This window comes from Bubalus kerabau, chromosome 1 (assembly GCF_029407905.1).
Source record: "Bubalus kerabau isolate K-KA32 ecotype Philippines breed swamp buffalo chromosome 1, PCC_UOA_SB_1v2, whole genome shotgun sequence".
In the NCBI taxonomy this organism is placed as follows: Eukaryota; Metazoa; Chordata; class Mammalia; order Artiodactyla; family Bovidae; genus Bubalus; species Bubalus kerabau.
In genome coordinates, this window is record NC_073624.1 from 77,962,045 (window position 1) to 77,980,335 (window position 18,291).

Genomic DNA, 18,291 nt, shown 5'->3' on the forward strand with positions numbered 1-18,291 from the left:
AGAGGAGTCCCCTCGTCTGAAGATACCTCCATTTTATAGGGCGGGCCCAACGGGGACCGCATTCAAGTTTGAGACTTATAAACTATCCCAGGAACAACCAACTGCAGCTCAAGGAGGTTAAAAATGACGGGTGATGAAGAGGGGGCGGGGGGAGGAGATGAAAGAAGACGATGCAGAAGATACAGATGGAAAGATAAACGGTATGCAAATGACGTAAGTAGCATGCAAATAACTCAAGAAAACCATCAACCGGTAACTAGCATTTACGAGGCAGACGAAATTCTGCTGGTCTTTTGAGGATGCAGAGGTAAGACATCCTCTGGAGGCGCTCACGGAAAGCCGGGCTACATTTTTGGTGTTTCATCTAGACATAAAACTTCCACCTCCCTAAAAGCCCTGGCTGTGAGAAAAGTAAGAAAAACTGAGAAATGAAAATATCACAAAATGCTTAAGTGTGCCAAAGACAACGTGGAAACTGTCTGGAGACAACTGGGACCACCCCTGCCCCGCCCCCCCAAGCCTAATCCAGACACACAAAAGAAACCGCCAGCGCCTTCGGAGACGCAGTTTCTCTTCTCCGCCAGCCAAGCAAGCGGTGGCGGAGACCCGCGCCCCCGACTGCCCCCGCCTCGGTCCTCGGGCCTCGGAAGTGACGCAGCGCGCCCCGCCCCCGCCGCTAGATCCGCTGCTGCTGCCGCGGCGGGCGGACCTGCAAGAGGCGGCGGCGGCGGCCGAGGCCGAGGGAAGATGGCGGACGGTGTGGACCATATAGACATTTACGCGGATGTGGGCGAAGAGTTCAACCAGGTACGTGTGGGCCCGGGCTCACGCCGCCGAAGTGGGCGGTGCTGCGGCCGGGACGCGGACCTTGGGCCAGCTGCGGGCCACGAGACGGCGCGGCTGCAGACCGTGCGCCCTTGGCGCCTTGGGCCGCGCCGCCCGATCCCGGCGCAGCTCCCGCCTCGCCCCTCGTTCTACCGCGTCGTTTCGTGGGCGGCGGGCGCTGCCACCCTCCGCGGGGCCCCGAGCGCGGACGCCGGCTACTGTGCAGCCGCCGCCAGCTCCTCCCTCGCCGCCGCCTCGCTCCCCATTGTTGGAGGCCGGCGGGCGCTTCCCGCCTTGGTAGGCCCGGGCGGCGTGTGCGCGGCGGGGAGAACGGGCCGCCCCTGCGCCCCATCCCCCGCGGCTAGGTCGAGGAGGAAGCCCAGCGGGGCGCGCGCCGGCCTTCTCCTTGCCCCCGGCCCTGCCGCTCGGGCTCCGATTCCTTCGGTCGGTCCATTTTGTGTCTCTGTCGTCACTCGGTCGCCTCATGGAAGGCCGTGTTCACGGCCCTTTGTATCCCGCGCGCCTAGCTTCCTGAGCTCCCCTGCCCGCGTTTGCGACAGGTTTCGGCGTGGCGCCATCCCTCTCCTTCTCTCACTCTTTGGGAAGACGGCTTCGGTGCGGGCACGTTTGCAACAAGTCCTTTGACTTTCGGACCCATGGATCGTGTTTTGAAAGTCGGTGCACTGGCCGTACCTCGGTGGTTGAGGGCTTGCAGTGCCTCCGAGGCCCAGTCGTTCTCGGTCTTTGTGATGAAAATATCAGTGAAGATAGGTGGCCCGGGCCAAAAGGAAGACTTGGAAGCGCGAGGGTTGGATGGAACAAAAAAGGTGGTAGCTCACCAAGAGAAGAGATCAGAGTAGTGATTAAAGAATCTCACCCAAAATTCACATGGTGTTTGTTAGTTTTATAGCTGTTTCCCGATTTCCGAAAGCAAAATGTTTACTGTTCTCCAAGGGGTTTGGAAAGGCTGGAGAAAGTGAGAATGCAAGGTTTTTCCGGTATCTCATAGGCCACAGTTGCCTAGAAGGACTAGCCGCGGAGCTGTGATGTCTGATGTGCATCCTTGCAAAAGGTTGTTACTAGAGCAGTGACGTTTAAGCTGTAAGCATTCTGGTCACATCTGCTGTCTTTTATATAGTAACACATTTAAAAAAAGCAAATTGTAAAAAAAAAAAGCAAATTGTGTTTAACTGCAGTGTTCCTAATAGCTTTCTTACATTTTCCAGGTCCATGTGAGAAGCTTAGTAAAATTCTGGTTAATGTGTTTTTGTGGGGTTTTTACCCCTCCGTTAAGAATTTTATTTGTGCAAGGAGTTTAAGCATTTTTTTAAATAGGGAAAACTAGAAATCCGGTTTTTTTTTTTTTTTTTTTTTTTTGAGGGATGATGGTGCCCTTACGTTTAAATATTAGAAGAAAAGTTCAATTAGCTTTAAATGTTTTCTAATCCGTTAAAAAAGAGAGTATATTTAAACGTAACTCATTGTTATCAAATGTTAAGTTTTAAAATCTTTATTGTGTTGCGCTTAAAATTTTTTGCTATGCCTGAGTTGTGTCAGTGACAATTTAGAAAGTTACCTTGAGTGCTGAACACAGTCGGATTCTAATGCTTTTTTTAAGGTCAGTAAACAAAGACCTCTGGGAAATTTCTTTTCCTTTTATTTATCAAATGAGTGTAACATTCCATCGACAGGAGGTCCATACCTGCAAGTAAAAAAACAAATGTTCAAGGCAGTCTTCATTAGCTCTCTTCCAAGAAAATATATTTCCTTCTGTCTTTCTAGTCACAGTAAAGGAAGACAAGAGCTGGATTACAATTTTAGAAGTTGAGCATTGTTCACAACTTTTTAATGAAATAACTTCTTAGGCTTTTGCATACTTAATTTGGGGTGGGCATTTTTGTCATCTGTGTAGCTGGATGGAGTGATACTTGCTTATCCCTGTGCACCAGCTAGTGCTGACTGAACAGGAGGTAAGAAGAGATTAAAATTTGGGAGCCCTGATGAACTGCTTAATAGGGTTCTTTCAAAAATAACATTTTGTGGATTTTACCTATAGCATTATATTGCACATGTATTTGAATGGCATTAAATAGAGGGTTTGTTTTTGTTATTATTTTGTGTATCACTGGCCTTTGTAATCTACTGCTTGCTGTGATAATTCCTGTTCACAATATGGCCATAAAAGGATAGTTGATGGTTCTTTAAGGTTCGTTCTTAATTTTTAAAAATGTTACTAGTATTGAAATATTTACCTGAAATTTTATCAGAATTAGAAGCAACTACAAAATTGTTGGTGGATTTAATTTGCATTCTTATTAGCTGGTGACATTACTTCTATTGGTTGCTAAACTGACTTTATTTTGTTGTAGTTGAGTAGAATGTTTTGCTAAGTATAATGGGTTTTATTTCGGCTTCTAAACCGTTGTAAACATTAAAAAAAAATCTCTTCATTGTGAGCTGTAGTTTTAATTGCATTGTGTACTTTGAAATTCTTTGTAATATATGTGTTTTTTATTTTTTCTGTTTTAAATAGTTATACTTGTATGATGTTTATTTCATGTATGTACTTTGGTAAAGAGCAGTGTAAACCTATTTCAAAAAGTGAGACATTCAGTTGTCTTAGAAACTGTAATTTGGAGATGGTGTGAGAAGAAAGTTACTGAAGCTATAGAACAGCCCCTTTCTTCACCAGATGAATTTAGAATGAAGAATAAAATTGGAGAAGGGAAGAATGCACAAGGGCCTCAGTTATCCTTCATAGCTGCTCTTTAGTTCTTAAATTGAAGATCTTTGGATGGAACCAAATTGAGAACAGTTGCTCAAAGTGGAAGAATTTGAACTCCTTCCAAACCTCTATATTACTTGGATTTGGAGTTGAAAAGAAAGCTGTTGGTTTCAGTCTCTCACACTGAATTGATAGTGTGTATCAGTTCAGTTTGAACTGGAATTTGTACTTGAAGGTAGTAGTTACTAGTCTCATATTTAATAATTACAGACTTTTATTTTGACCTAAACTAAACTAAATTTTTTTTAACTCAGTTGAGTATTTTATATGCCAGCAAGGTAGGGCTTCCCTTGTGGCTCAGAGGTTAAAGCGTCTGCCTGCAATGCGGGGGACCAGAGTTCGATCCCTGGGTCAGGAAGGTCTCCTGGAGAAGGAAATGGCAACCCACTCCAGTATTCTTGCCTGGAGAATCCCATGGAAGGAGGAGCCTGGTGGTCTACAGTCCCCAGGGTCTCAAAGAGTGGACAGACTGAGCGATTTTCACTTTCACTTTCAAGGAAGGATACAAAGTATATATAGTGTCTAGACTAAGTGCACTGTAGTGGGATTACATGAAAAATATGACACCCGGACAGGTCATGTGTTACAGAAACCACTCTTTTATGTCTGTCTCTTTGTGTAAACTTTTGTTGGCAGAGGAGAGGAGAGGGAAGTCAAATTCTGAACTTCAGGAAAGCTTAGCCTGGGTGCACTGAAGTAGTGTGTATTTTGCTTGTTTGGGGAGCAAAGCCCCTCATGTAGAATGTAGTTTTTGATGGACCTGGTGGTAGGTCACTGAGAGCAGTGCTCATTCAGTAATCTGACAATCAGACTTTAAAATGAAAATGTATGTAGATAGTGGGAAAAAATTCATTCGGAAGTTACAGACGTAGACATCCTTATAAGTGTACTTGTCTTTATCATGACTCATTATACTTTACATTTAGTTATTGTGTGTCTACTATAGCCAATGTTTAGCTAATTTTGGAAAATAAATTTTATTAGGCAGATATCTGTGAAATCTTATTTCTGCCAAATTTATATTGAATAGAGAACCCTCTAAGATAAGGCATGTAAGATGGAAACTGAAGTAGGTAGAGACTGAGGTAGGTAGAGACTGATTCAGAAACTTGGGTAGAAATGTTTAGGGGAGCTGTAACTCTTAATTATTTTATTATTTATAAGTAGTTCATTCTGTTGTTCACTTTGTGATTTATGTGCCGTATTTGTAGTACCAAATTGGCTTCCTTACCATTAGTTGAGCTTTTAACAGGGATTGGAAACTGATTTTAATATCTACTTGAAATGTAAACAAAATCAGAAAGTGAAATATTTTCTAAAAAGATAGGTATGTATTAGATTATCTGTTTTGTGGATTTTGTGGGTTAGTGTATTCTCTTCCATGGTATAGAAAACATTTTGTAAGTGCAAAACTTGTATTTTGCTTGTATTTCTCTAAATGGAAATTTTTTTTTTCCAATAGAGGAACTTTGAACAAGTGGCCCTTGCTGTGACATTGTAGGTAACATAATGCAGGAGCGGCATTCATTCATTCATTCATTAATACAGTTGTAGGGGCACCACAGGTAGTGTTGTGCCTGTCAGGAAGCGCGAAGGTTACAGGACAGCTACCACAGTCTTGCCAGTGATGTACCGGATATCTGACATTAAAATTACACGCGAGGTGATTAACAAGTGTCCCTCTTCAGAGCAAGGGCATGGTGATAATGAAAAAAAGGTTGAGAAACACTGCTCTTAAGAGGAGCTAATTGAAATTTGGTTATTTTACTATCTGTCTTAATTTGAGTACTGTCTCTGACCTGGCTACAGCTACTCATTTGTCATGAGGAACATGATCTTGAGATGCAGAATCTTGAAAGGCTACCTTGCCTTTAAAATGATTATTGTAATTAAATGTAGAAAATGAAATAACTTAGTGGATTTTTTTTTTAACAAACTCTAAGAGCTGTTGCCTACTGGAAGTTAAATATAGTGTATAGTTCTATTGGTTATTAGTTGCTGTGAACAAATTGGGCAATATTTGGTAATCTAAAATAATTAGGGGGTAATATTGATTATTTTTTGTTTTTGAGTAGCTTTAAAATTTCCCAATGGCAATAATTGAAAAGACTGCATATAGAACTTGACACTGTTGACTGTTATTCTTTGACAAAGTTTGTCCAATAGACTTTCAGAGCTCACTTTCTTTGTATGTGATCTGTGGTGGTATTGTTGTTTAGTCCCTAAGTCATGCCCACCTCTTTTGGGACCCCATGGATTGTAGCCTGCCAGGCTCCTCTGTCCATGGTATTCTCCAGGCAAGAATACTGGAGTGGATTGCTGTTTCTTTCTGGGGATCCTCCCGAACCAGGGATCGAACCTGGGTCTCCAGCATTGCAGGCAGGTTCTTTACCACTGAGCCACCAGGGAAGCCCTGACTTGTGATACTCATTTTACATAATTTTAGAACGTGCATGTTTTCCCCCCTTTTAGAGTGGGAACAGAAAGTAGGATATGTTCTGTATATAATTATTTTTTTAATCTGGAGGATAGGTGTGATATGGTGAAGTTGAAAAGGAAGGTTACTGATACTACAGAAGAGGGTGTGTTTTAAGTTGCCTCTTAGTAATGGTGGTAATGTATTCAAATTCATTAATATTTTTTCTCCAAGTCCAAATGCATACCATGGGGCTAAAAGTACAGGCTGTGGCCTTGGAACTGAGCGAAGCTAACTAGTCTACTTGGAAATCAAACCCCAGGACTGTGGTCTCGGTTAGCATCGTATTTCAATCAGTTGGAAGCAGTCCAACTACCAGACCAAGTGACTGATAGTAAATATTGGTAGAATCATATCAGTATGGAAAATTGATTAGTATCAACATAGGAATTCATGGAGGGACAAAAATAGTAAGTTGTGACTCACCAGGTTAGTGTAGCTGCAATTATTATGCCTGTAAATTATTGTCGACTTATGTGAACATTTTCCTAGATTTATAACTAGTGAAAAATCAAATAATATTTCACGAAAGTATAGATTGAAATACTTTTAGTGCTACTATTAATAACCCTTGCATTCTGTTTTACTCTCCTTCAAACCATATATTGTGACTATAGTCTCTGCAGAGGAGGATGGAAATAATTGTACTTGATGTGCAAAACTGGATTGCGAACGATTTCAAAGTGCCTGCTACCCCTTGCAGGAAACTTTTTGGTATCTTAAGTGTGTGGAATCAACTGCTGCAGCCGTGCCACCTGAAGCTTTAGCTACACTGAAACTTCTTAACAAAACTCAATCTTCTTTTTTCTAATTTTTACTATCACTGCTTTTTTCTAACTTTTTTCTTTTTTCTAATTTTTACTGTCACTATCACAATTTTTACTATCATGTTCCTTGGTTTCAAAAAACTCAGTTCTCAAAGGTTATTTTGGTACTGCTGTGGAAACAAAATTATGGCATTATTCAGTGATTTGTGGTCTTAGTTTCTGCCCATTGCTAAAGAGGGCTTTCTTCTCTGACGTACCTTAAGATTTTGTCCCTTAATAAATAAGTTACATACATTCAGCCTCATAACAATATTGTTATGTAGAGATTCTGTTGCATAATCAGCAAATTGGATAACTTCATTATGCAGAAGATTACCTGATATGCCATGTGTTATCAACTGATAAGTGGTATATTTCCCCTTCTAGATTTTTTTTTTCTTTTCCTGTTTCTTTAAAAAAAATCTTTTTCTGGCTTCCTTCTGAATAGCAAAACAAGAGCCATGTTCCCTTGGGACTCTTATTATAACAGTATTTTGTTGATCTGTTCATAGTCATATTATTCATGCCTTTTTTCAGTGTCATTCTTTATCCATAAAATGGTTAGTTCCTAAAACTATTAGTTTCTCCTTATCTGCCATTTGTGTTCATTCTTACTGAATTGTAATAATGGAGAAGATAAGAATTATATTCGTTTTCTAAGTGTAATTGCCTCTCTTTTATTACCTTGACAGAGGAGCCTGGTAGGCTACAGTCCATGGCCTTGCAAAGAGTCAGACACGACTGAGCGACTTCACTTTTCAGAATGAAATAGTTCACATCCATTTAGATACTTTGTGGTGGAAAGGAAGATAAAAATAGAGCTTTTCCTCTGTTACTGGCTAGTTAAGCCAGTGGCCCAGTAACTGTTACCAAAGGCGATTTAAATGATGATCAGTGTTCTGCCACTACCTGCATTTCATTTTTCTTGTGCTTATTTACAGGTTGAACCCTATTTTTCTATTTTTCTCCTGTTCACATATTTGCTTATTTTTCATTTTCCTCTTACTTGCATATTACTTAGGCATGTAAGTGGCATCTACTAGCCTTGTTTTAATTCTGCTGGTGACACTCGATGGCAGAACTTTACTAGATTCTTCCTTGTTCATGTCCCCTTTCTCTTGACCATGTAGATGTTTTGCTAATTGACTATATATCTAAGAAGTCAGGTAAGCATTAACTCTTTGTTGACTGAGAATAATAAAACTTAATATAGATACTAATTTGGATAGTTTAACCTGTATTTTCTCTTTCCCTTGTTCATTTGTTGTGACATATAGAATCATTACCTAGCCATATTTCTTTATTCCTTTCCTGTGGCTTAGCTTACTATGCTTTTTCTAAAACTAACAGCTTCCACAGAATTGGGAAGCATGATCCTGAATACTATAGAAAATAATAGTTGTATTTTTCTGCAGTTAAAAATATTATTAAAGATTCATAATGGCTCTGATTTCTGTTTGTGATATTTGTGTATTGAAAATTTGTAGTCAGTGTTGTTACTTTTAGAGTATTTTGCTTCCATGAAAAGTTTATTATTTTATTTTGTCTACATGTTATTCTGTTCCTAGAGGAACATTAGTTCCTATAATAAGTATCAGTGGGGAAATAGGATTCATTGTATAGAAATTCACTTTATAGGCACTGTTCAAGAAGTGCCATAAAGTGAAAGATTTGTACTGAGATCTTTGACCTATGTCTTCTACCAAATTTTTAAAAGAAAATTGTTGAATAAATTTGCATTCACATCTGTTTTAGAAGTCGTCTGACTATTGTATAATCTAGAACATTATTTCTGTATCTCAGGAAGCTGAATATGGTGGGCATGATCAGATAGATTTGTATGATGATGTCATCTCTCCATCTGCAAATAATGGAGATGCCCCGGAAGATCGGGATTACATGGATACTCTCCCACCAACTGTTGGTGATGATGTGGGTAAAGGAGCAGCACCAAATGTTGTCTATACATATACGGGAAAGAGAATTGCATTGTATATTGGGAATCTAACATGGGTAAGTGACTTGATTTGAATTAAATCCTTGGTGATTGATTTCAAACTATTCCAGTAGTTAATTTTTTCTCCAGTATATAAAATAAGAATTTCAAGTTATTAAATTGGTTCTACATGCTTTGTTATGCACCAAGGGGGGGACATACATGTACCTTTTAAATATAGTAAGTACCAGAATCTTCTAGTTCTGAATTTTGTAGACATTCAACTTGTTTTGGTAGAGATTCCAGTTAAATGTAGTTCAATTATTTTATCTTTTACTACTCCTACACTTCAGCTATCTCAGTTTACAAAGGAAAATGCTCACATAAAGTCTCAAACCAGGATTCAGTAATGTAGAAGGAGAGAAAATACACAATATGATTCTTGTTTTTAAGAGTTTTCAATATCCAAACCATAATTACACACATGCTGAATTTCATTTTTGCCCTTAAATTTGAAATCTGATTTACAGAAATACTGCTATTATACATTGTATTTTAATTTGGTTTATGATACTGTAGGTTTATTGATTGGAGTTTCATTAGCTGAATGTTTAGTAGTAGTATTATCTGTGTTTTATTAGCATTGAATCTTAAATATTTACTAAAATAGTCCAGTAGAGTTTTTGCATCTCTATTTAAAAACATTTATTACACATACTTGAAAATTTAAAAATTTCCTAGAAATCAGTTGTTACTGTACATTTCCTTAATAGTATTTTATTTTAAATGTTTGCATATTTTAAAAACTGGCCAATCTCCCATTATCTGAGCAATTTTTATAATGTTGGAGACAGTAGCATTGTAGATAAAAAGAGTGTGGTTGCTAAGTAAGACTGAGTCTTGGCTCCTACATATGTTTTATAACCTTGGACAACTTCTTTAACCTCTCTATTGCATAGAGTGTAAAATAGGAATTATATGTAAAATGGGACTTCTATGTTTTGAGAATTAAATATTTGGTAAAAGGGTATGGTAGGCACTGAATACACGTTAGGATTTTGTTTTGTATACTTAGAAACATAAGGTGGAGTTTATTTCCCCAAATAATTTCTTTTAAGAAAAAAAGCGGCAGGTGAGATTGGTTTACTGAAAATTTAAAGTCATAGCAGTTGAAAGCTGGAAGAGACCAAAAACTCATTAAGGGTTTTCTTTTTTTAATTCTATATTCTCTCTGAGGATATGTACCTTCTATTTCCAAAACTCTTATCAAGGGACAAAAGTATGTCTTCAGGTGCTTTTGTGCTATTTAAAAATTGGAGACTGACTGGCGGTAATTGTACATAGTTTGCACTAAGGATTAATTTTGTCTGTCCTGAGTTTACCCTTACAAACTAAATTGAAACAATAAAAATCTTAGCTATGTTATGATGGTTAATGAGAGGGAAATATCTTGCAGTGGACAACAGATGAAGACTTAACTGAAGCAGTTCATTCTTTGGGAGTAAATGATATTTTGGAGATAAAGTTTTTTGAAAATCGGGCAAATGGCCAGTCAAAGGGGTAAGAATTTTGTTTTAATTCTTTTTTTTTTTTTCACCCAATGGGAGTTAGTAGCTAACAATGACAATTTTAGGGGTGACTTTCCTTGAAGTTAATACTTATCTACACATGTGTAGGATGTTTCTTTTCTACACTGACAGGAGGTTCTTGGGCAAAGATTCATACTTGTTTAATGTATCCTGTGATCTACCTCCTTAAAACTAGTGGAGCTGGGAGATTAGGTCTCTTTTCCAATTTTCCTGCGTTTTCTCCATTGTGGTTGAACAATGACAGTTTGAAGAAGCATCACTATCCCTGTGGTTAAGGGGTATTGGAAGATGGGCCACTGAAGAATAATGTAGCGTGGATGTTTTGCATTGTTTGTTTAACTATTAAACTACACAGATGAGGTAGGATACTTATAAAATCCAGATGTCCAAAAGTAAGAGAGTAAAAAAATAGAATGTCATCATCTGTAGGTGATTACTCTTGTCATTTTAGTGAATATACTTTCAGGTATTTTCCTAGTGCTTTATTTTTATTGCAAAAACAATAGGATTGCAATTTACATTTTATAGTGTGTTTGATATGCAGCAAAAAAAATTAACAATAAATATACGTCTTCTCCGGAGAAAGCAATGGCACCCCACTCCAGTACTCTTGCCTGGAAAATCCCATGGACGGAGGAGCCTGGTAGGCTGCAGTCCGTGGGGTCGCTAAGAGTCAGACACGACTGAGCGACTTCACTTTCACTTTTCACTTTCATGCATTGGAGAAGAAAATGGCAACCCACTCCAGTGTTCTTGCTTGGAGAATCCCAGGGACGGAGGAGCCTGGTGGGCTGCCGTCTCTGGGGTCGCACAAAGTCAGACACGACTGAAGTGACTTAGCAGCAGCAGCAGCAGCATACATCTTCTCTAATGTATTAGTTCTTTCCATCATACTTTGCTACTGTAACTAATTTTACCATTCTTATTTTTGGTTATTTGAGTTTTCAGTTTTTGTCTATTAGAAATAATGTTTTATTTAAATCTCTGGTATAGATTTTGGATTTTTTAAAAGATAATTTGCTAACTACAGAATGATAAAGTAAAAATATATGCTTAATGTGCTTATTTTATATCCAGTGTGCCAGTGTGCAATAACTAGGAATATTTTCAAACATGTGCAGAGTCTGACTGCTTTTCATGAACTTCACTCTACTGCCTGGTCCAAGTCACTGTTATCTCTTACTTGAACAGTAGCTTCCTACCTGATGTACCTGCCTTCACTCTAATTCTGTACAGTCTATATAGAGACATAGCAGAAGTTGAAAAAAAAGTGACATCAGTATTTGTCTCCTGAGAATGTTCTATTGATTATCCGTTTTATTCAGAGTAAAACCCAGAATCTTCACTGTGGTCTGTAAGGCACGAAGACCTGTTTACCCACTACATCTCTGACCTTATCTCCTACTGCTATTTACTTTGCTATGCTGCTTCAGCTACATTAACTAGTATTAGTTAATGTATCTTTGCTGTTCCTCAGACATACTGCTACTTAAGACCTTTACACTCTTTCTTCTGTTTGACTTACTTTTCCCCAAAATATCCACATTTGGGATCTTTTCACTTCAATCAGGATTCTGCCTGAATTCCCCTTATCTGGACACACTGTGCAAGATCTTTGGCTCCTATCACTGTTTCCTTTTTCCTCCGCTTTTCTTACATTGTATGTTATTCGTTTATGGTCTTGTCTCCTACTAGATTTAGATTGTAAATTCCAAAAGAGCTTTGTTCACTGTTGTATTCCCTAACCCTAAAATGGGGCATGGCATATAGGAAGTGGTGCTCAATTAAATTAGTGAATTAATTAAATTTTTTCTAAATGTTGTGACCCAAGGTAATCTTGAATCAGACAGCAGACTTTGTTGACCAGGATCTAATTAAAGGACCATTTTGAATACTAGGCAGTAAAGGCTCCTAAGAGACCTTCTGAGAATAATTTAGAATATTATATAATTTTATGAATTGACATTCATTCATTTTTTTCTGTTCTAAATTTATTTTTCCTAGTGAGATACAATTCACATACTATAAAATTCACCCTTTTAAAGAATTCAAATCAGTGGACTTTATTTATAAAGTTGTACAACCATTATTATTGTCTATTTCCAGAATGTTCTGATCACCCCCAAAAGAAATCCTGTGTCTATTAGCAACTGTCTTTGTGGATTTGCCTGTTCTGAAGTGGTATCATAAAGAATGTGGTCCCATGTGCCTAGCTCCTTGCTTTTAGCATAATATTTTCAGGTCTCATCATGTTGTAACATGTGTCAGTACTTATTTTTAAAAAATATTAATATTCCACTAAATATTACACTATGTGAATACATCACATTTAAAATGTCAAAAATTTAGAAATTCTGAAAATTTCATCCATCATTTGGTGGACATTTAGGTGGTTTCCATTTTTGCTATTATGAATAAGGCCCCATATGAATATATGAGTTTTAGCATGAGCTTTTTTTTTAAGGAAATTGTTTCTTTTATCTAAATGGATTACACTGTAGTTCCCGTATGATTTGCAACTGTTCCAAAGCCACCCTTTTATATAGACAGAAAAATCTTCAGTGAAAGAAGTTAAATTTATCAACATTTATAAAAATTTCTAATTTTGTTCTTAAGAATACTCCTCCTCTGTATTCATGTACCAGTTTGTATGAACATAATATTTTCAGTCAGTTCTGTTAGGTACATGTATACACTCAGGAATTTTGTTTTTTGCTGCCATAAGGCTTGTAGGATTTCAGTTCCCTGAGCAGGGATTGAACCTGGGCCATGGCTCTGAAGAAAGCTCCAACTCCAAACCACTAGACCGCCAGAGAATTCCCAGGAGATTTATTGGATCATATTTTAACTCTCTTATATTCAACGGTTTAATAAGCTGCTGGGATATTTGTCAGAGTGTCTGTACTATTATATATTTTTTCATCAAGCAGTGTATGAGGGTTCTAATTTTCCCCACATCCTCACTAGCACTTGTTAATTGTCTTTTTGATTAGTGGGTGAAGTGGTATCATTACGATTTTGATTTACATTTTGCTGTTAGCTAATGATATTGAGCATCTTTTTATGGTGATGTTATTCGTAATAATTAAAAAGTGGAAGCAACCCAAATGCCTGTCAGTTGGTGGTTTTGAGGAAATGTGGTATATCTATATAATGAAATATTATTCAGTCATGAGAAGGAATTAATGACTGACACATGTTTTAACATGCATTAAACCTTGAAAACATGCTAAGTGAAAGAAGCTAGTCCCCATGAAGGACCACACACTGTGTTATTCACATTTAATGAAATGTCCAGAATAGGCAGATGTACAGATTTGTTCTTTAGGGTTGGAGGATGGGAGGAAATGGAGTGACAGCTGACAGTTATGGGGTTTTTTTTTTTGAGTGATGAAAATGTTCTTGAAATTGATGTGGCTGTGATTGTAAAACTCTGAGTATGCTAAACAAACAAAGCATTGAATTCTGTACACTTTGAATAATATGATGTGTTATTATAAAAAAAGTTAGAGGTGGAAGTGTGACCATTGTATTCTAAGAAATAGTTTGTGTTTTTTTGGTAGGTAAAATTAAATTCAGATTATTTCATTTTTAATAACTGCAATAACAGTTAATCCCTCCTCACTTTCTGCCCACATCCCTTTAAACACCTTTTAGGTTTGCCCTTGTTGGTGTTGGATCTGAAGCATCCTCAAAAAAGTTAATGGATCTGTTGCCTAAGAGAGAGCTTCATGGTCAGAATCCTGTTGTAACTCCATGCAATAAACAGTTCCTGAGTCAATTTGAAATGCAGTCCAGGAAAAGTAAGCACCCCCCTCAGAGGCTTTTATTAAAAGATGTGCATTTTAACCAGTCTTGTTAGCATTTGTTATATGTTGTATTGGAGAAGTCATCTTAATATTTATATTTAGTTCATTGGAGAATCCATTTTAGAAAATCCATGCTTTGAGCTTGATTTAAATTACTGATTATGACTGGTTCCGTGTACTGGAAACCTATGCCCGTTTTTCTCTAAATGTTACAGACCCAACATTATACAACAGTGTGCAAGTTTTATAGCCCTGCCATTCTTATCCTGTCATTCCCATCCTAAAGAAAGGAAGAAACTACATTCTAATCCTTAGGTTGAAGGAAAGTTATGTGGATGTCTGTTATGGTTGGGGAGAAACTACTGATAACCAGAAAGTATTCGTTGATTTTCTGCTTGGCACCAAGACCTATCACCACTTGGTAAAGTGACTATAGAAAAGATTTGCCATTATATACTTAAAAATGTTATCACTTAAAGAGATAAATGGATGATAATGTAATTAATAGAAATTTGAGTGGTTGTTTTTCTTAATGTTCTAGCACTTAAAACTTAACTGATGAATGTTAAAAAGTTTGAATGATTTATACTTACTGAAATTTAGATTTCTGTTAGAGAGTTTTGGTCTTGGCTGCTGCAGAATACTGGTATTTTGAAAGTAACTCATTATTTGTTTATCAGAAATACATTTAAGCGTAGATCTTTGAGACTTCAAAAGAATTTAAATAGATGTGAAGGTTTTCCTAACTGGGTACTTCTCATGTAGTTTGGACAGGCCCAAGGCATCTGGAAGTTAGTAAGCAGTATTCATAAACTTTGATTTAGAGTTGTTTCTAGTATCTAACAGTGGTTACATATCAGAGAACTATTTTAATAAATGCTATTTATGAGTATTTGGATATTTGCAGCTACACAATCAGGACAAATGTCTGGGGAAGGTAAAGCTGGTCCTCCGGGAGGCAGTTCACGTGCAGCATTTCCACAAGGTGGTAGAGGACGGGGCCGTTTTCCAGGGGCTGTTCCTGGTGGGGACAGATTTCCTGGGCCAGCAGGACCAGGAGGGCCACCTCCACCTTTTCCAGGTAAAATTTTTCTTAAATTGCCATGGATAAAATGTGTCTACCTAATACCTCTTTTCCTTTTCTCTCTTTTTCAAGTAATGCATTATTAATGTGACTTACTCTCCTTGTTATGCTATTTTTGGAATCCAGGAAATTTGATCAAGCATCTTGTTAAAGGAACTCGGCCTTTGTTCCTGGAAACTAGGATTCCATGGCATATGGGGCACAGCATAGAGGAATTACCCATTTTTGGCCTAAAAGGTCTTTATTTTTCTCCAAACTTGCTTGACTTATATATAGAATATTTACATCCGTCTTATTTTCTTACCTCTTAAAAAATCCTTTCAAGACCATTTTTCCTTGTTTCACTTTCTAGCTTGACATCAGAGTAGACTATAAGGTGGGTGATTTCACTGTAAGAAGTGTGTGTATGCTGAAAGATGGAAACTATCTCTAAGCATTGTAATCTGTTAAAGTTTTTGTTTCAGTAGTTTTTCTTAAGCATTAAATTGAGCTAGTTAAATGTGTAAGGATATACTTCATCCTTGTAACTTGTTAGTGTAGCATTTACCATATGGGTTTCATTTAAAGAGAAAGAGTCTTGGTCTATGAGTTATGCTTTAAAAGTATAATTGTGGCATGAAGATTAAAACACCTTATTGAAGTGTTTTTTTTTTTTTTTCTCTCTTTCTCTCTCTCTCTCTCCCCCCTTTATTCTGTAGCTGGACAGACTCCACCACGCCCACCCTTAGGTCCTCCAGGCCCACCCGGTCCGCCAGGTCCTCCACCTCCTGGTCAGGTTCTGCCTCCTCCTTTAGCTGGGCCTCCTAATCGGGGAGATCGCCCTCCACCACCAGTTCTTTTTCCTGGACAGCCTTTTGGGCAGCCTCCATTGGGTCCGCTTCCTCCTGGTCCTCCACCTCCAGTTCCAGGCTACGGCCCCCCTCCTGGTCCACCACCTCCACAACAGGGACCACCTCCACCTCCAGGCCCCTTTCCACCTCGCCCACCTGGCCCTCTTGGGCCACCCCTTACACTCGCTCCTCCTCCGCATCTTCCTGGACCACCTCCAGGGGCCCCACCGCCAGCTCCACATGTGAACCCAGCTTTCTTTCCTCCACCAACTAACAGCGGCATGCCTACATCAGATAGCCGAGGCCCACCACCAACAGATCCATATGGCCGGCCTCCGCCATATGATAGGGGTGACTATGGGCCTCCTGGGAGGTAAGTTAGTATGCGTCTGTAAAAGTAGACTTGGTATATTTGATCTGCAAAAGCTATTTTTCTCTCTTGTCTGTGAAGTTTTAAAAAATTAGGAGCTTTCCCGATATATAATGTTGTGTATGTTTTTTCTTACAAGAAGCAGTATGATACGGTGAAAAACATACTTAACAGGGTTGGGAATAATCCAGCTCTACCACTTCCACAGGCTTGTGATTTTAGGGCAAGTCACATTATTTCTGTCATTTTTAACATAAAAGAGGTTGATAAAGATACCGAAGCAAGCTAATGGGAGCCTCAAGCTACTTTTAAAATTTTAACGTCAATATCATTCATCTACCATTGATGACATTACATAGAAAGCTAAAGTTTCTTCATTGTTTTAGAAATTAGGTCAGTTTATTGGATAGTATCTCATGCTTATCAAGAGTCCTGTATAGCAAAATTACTAACTTTTAATTAAAGTGGGGACATTAAATAATTTATAAACATCTTTGGGTAGACAAAGACTTGTAAAACACAGGCTTTATGGGAATTAAAATAGTTAATGGCAATCTTTAGAGAAAAGCTGCATGGAAACTAAAGTACTTTTAAAGCTGCTGCTGCTGCTAAGTCGCTTCAGTAGTGTTCGACTCTATGCGACCCCACAGACAGCAGCCCACCAGGCTCCCCCGCCCCTGGGATTCTCCAGGCAAGAACACTGGAGTGGGTTGCCATTTCCTTCTCCAATGCATGAAAGTGAAAAGTGAAAGTGAAGTTGCTCAGTCATATCTGACTCTTTGCGACCCCATGGACTGCAGCCTACCAGGCTCCTCCATCCATGGGATTTTCCAGGCAAGAGTACTGGAGTTGGGTGCCATTGCCTTCTCCGACTTTTAAAGCTATCCATGCTCAAATCGTAATCTGGAGAGCTGTGTTAATCTTTAAAAACTACTTGAATTTGTCCCCCTCAGTTTCTTGATTTTATATTCTTTTACTGTTATCGTTGAATTACTCTGTATTTCAGTTTGTCTGACAGTGTCCTGCAGGGATGGATTTGAGCATCTGCCTAATTTCATTCAAGTGTACAGGGCCAGGGAAATAAATTTGATGTTGTAGATAAAGTCTTCTGACAGTTATCTATCCATAGACGTTGTGTCTTTTTGAGTGCCTGAAATATTTCGTTTTATTTTGAGAAATGTTATATCTAGGAAGGTAGCACAATTTTTCTTCTATTCAACTTAATTCCAGCGAGCAACTATCTGTTAAGTGTTCATTGTGTGGGGGTGGGTTAGGTGGCTTGGTTTGATAAGTTTAGTTTGAATCGCATGTCTTTTTTCTAACATAATAGAATGTCTGTAGTACCAGTTTTTCTAAAAATATTTGTGTATATATACTTGGTTATTATTGAGTAATTTTTAATTGGAAGTGGGAGAAAACTGACTTTTTTTTTAAAGAAATAGGATGGGTATGAGTCACAGAATTTATCTGAAATCATACATGGATGTTGGAAAACTTGTAATTTGGTTAGACTGCTTATAAAGTTTTGAGAATAACAGTAATACCTTATAAACATGCAGAAGGTTGTATTAGCTCTTCCTCATCTCATCTGAATGAACTGCTTCTGCTTGCCTTGATTCAGCATCCTAACTAGTAACTAATAACTAAGATGGCAAAATGTTTACCTTTTCTGTACTACACACGTAGTCACAATTTTTTAAGTTGTCCAGCAGCTTTAGAAAATCTCGGGATTTTGTTACTTTTTTTTCAGTAAATATTTGTAGGTACTGAGGGTCTTTGAT

At 38.3% G+C, this 18,291-nt stretch overlaps 1 protein-coding gene across 8 annotated transcripts in view; it reads left to right on the plus strand.

Annotated features, from left to right (window-relative positions):
• Window positions 1–554: 554 nt before the first annotated feature.
• The window catches only part of CPSF6 (cleavage and polyadenylation specific factor 6), a 28,661-nt gene continuing 10,924 nt past the window's right edge, over window positions 555–18,291 (plus strand). The window contains exons 1-7 of one of the 8 annotated variants that reach the window (XR_008714140.1): window positions 555–807; window positions 8,675–8,905; window positions 10,285–10,388; window positions 14,075–14,220; window positions 15,134–15,307; window positions 15,437–15,547; window positions 16,009–16,513. Coding sequence is in view for 7 of the 8 variants with exons in the window: in XM_055580156.1 (XP_055436131.1) it covers window positions 748–807; window positions 8,675–8,905; window positions 10,285–10,388; window positions 14,075–14,220; window positions 15,134–15,307; window positions 15,437–15,547; window positions 16,009–16,513 (1,331 nt within the window). In the remaining variant the exon portion in view is untranslated. The remainder of the gene's footprint in view (window positions 808–8,674; window positions 8,906–10,284; window positions 10,389–14,074; window positions 14,221–15,133; window positions 15,308–15,436; window positions 15,548–16,008; window positions 16,514–18,291) is intronic. The other 7 variants (XM_055580156.1, XM_055580166.1, XM_055580162.1 and 4 more) reach the window with 7 other exon arrangements.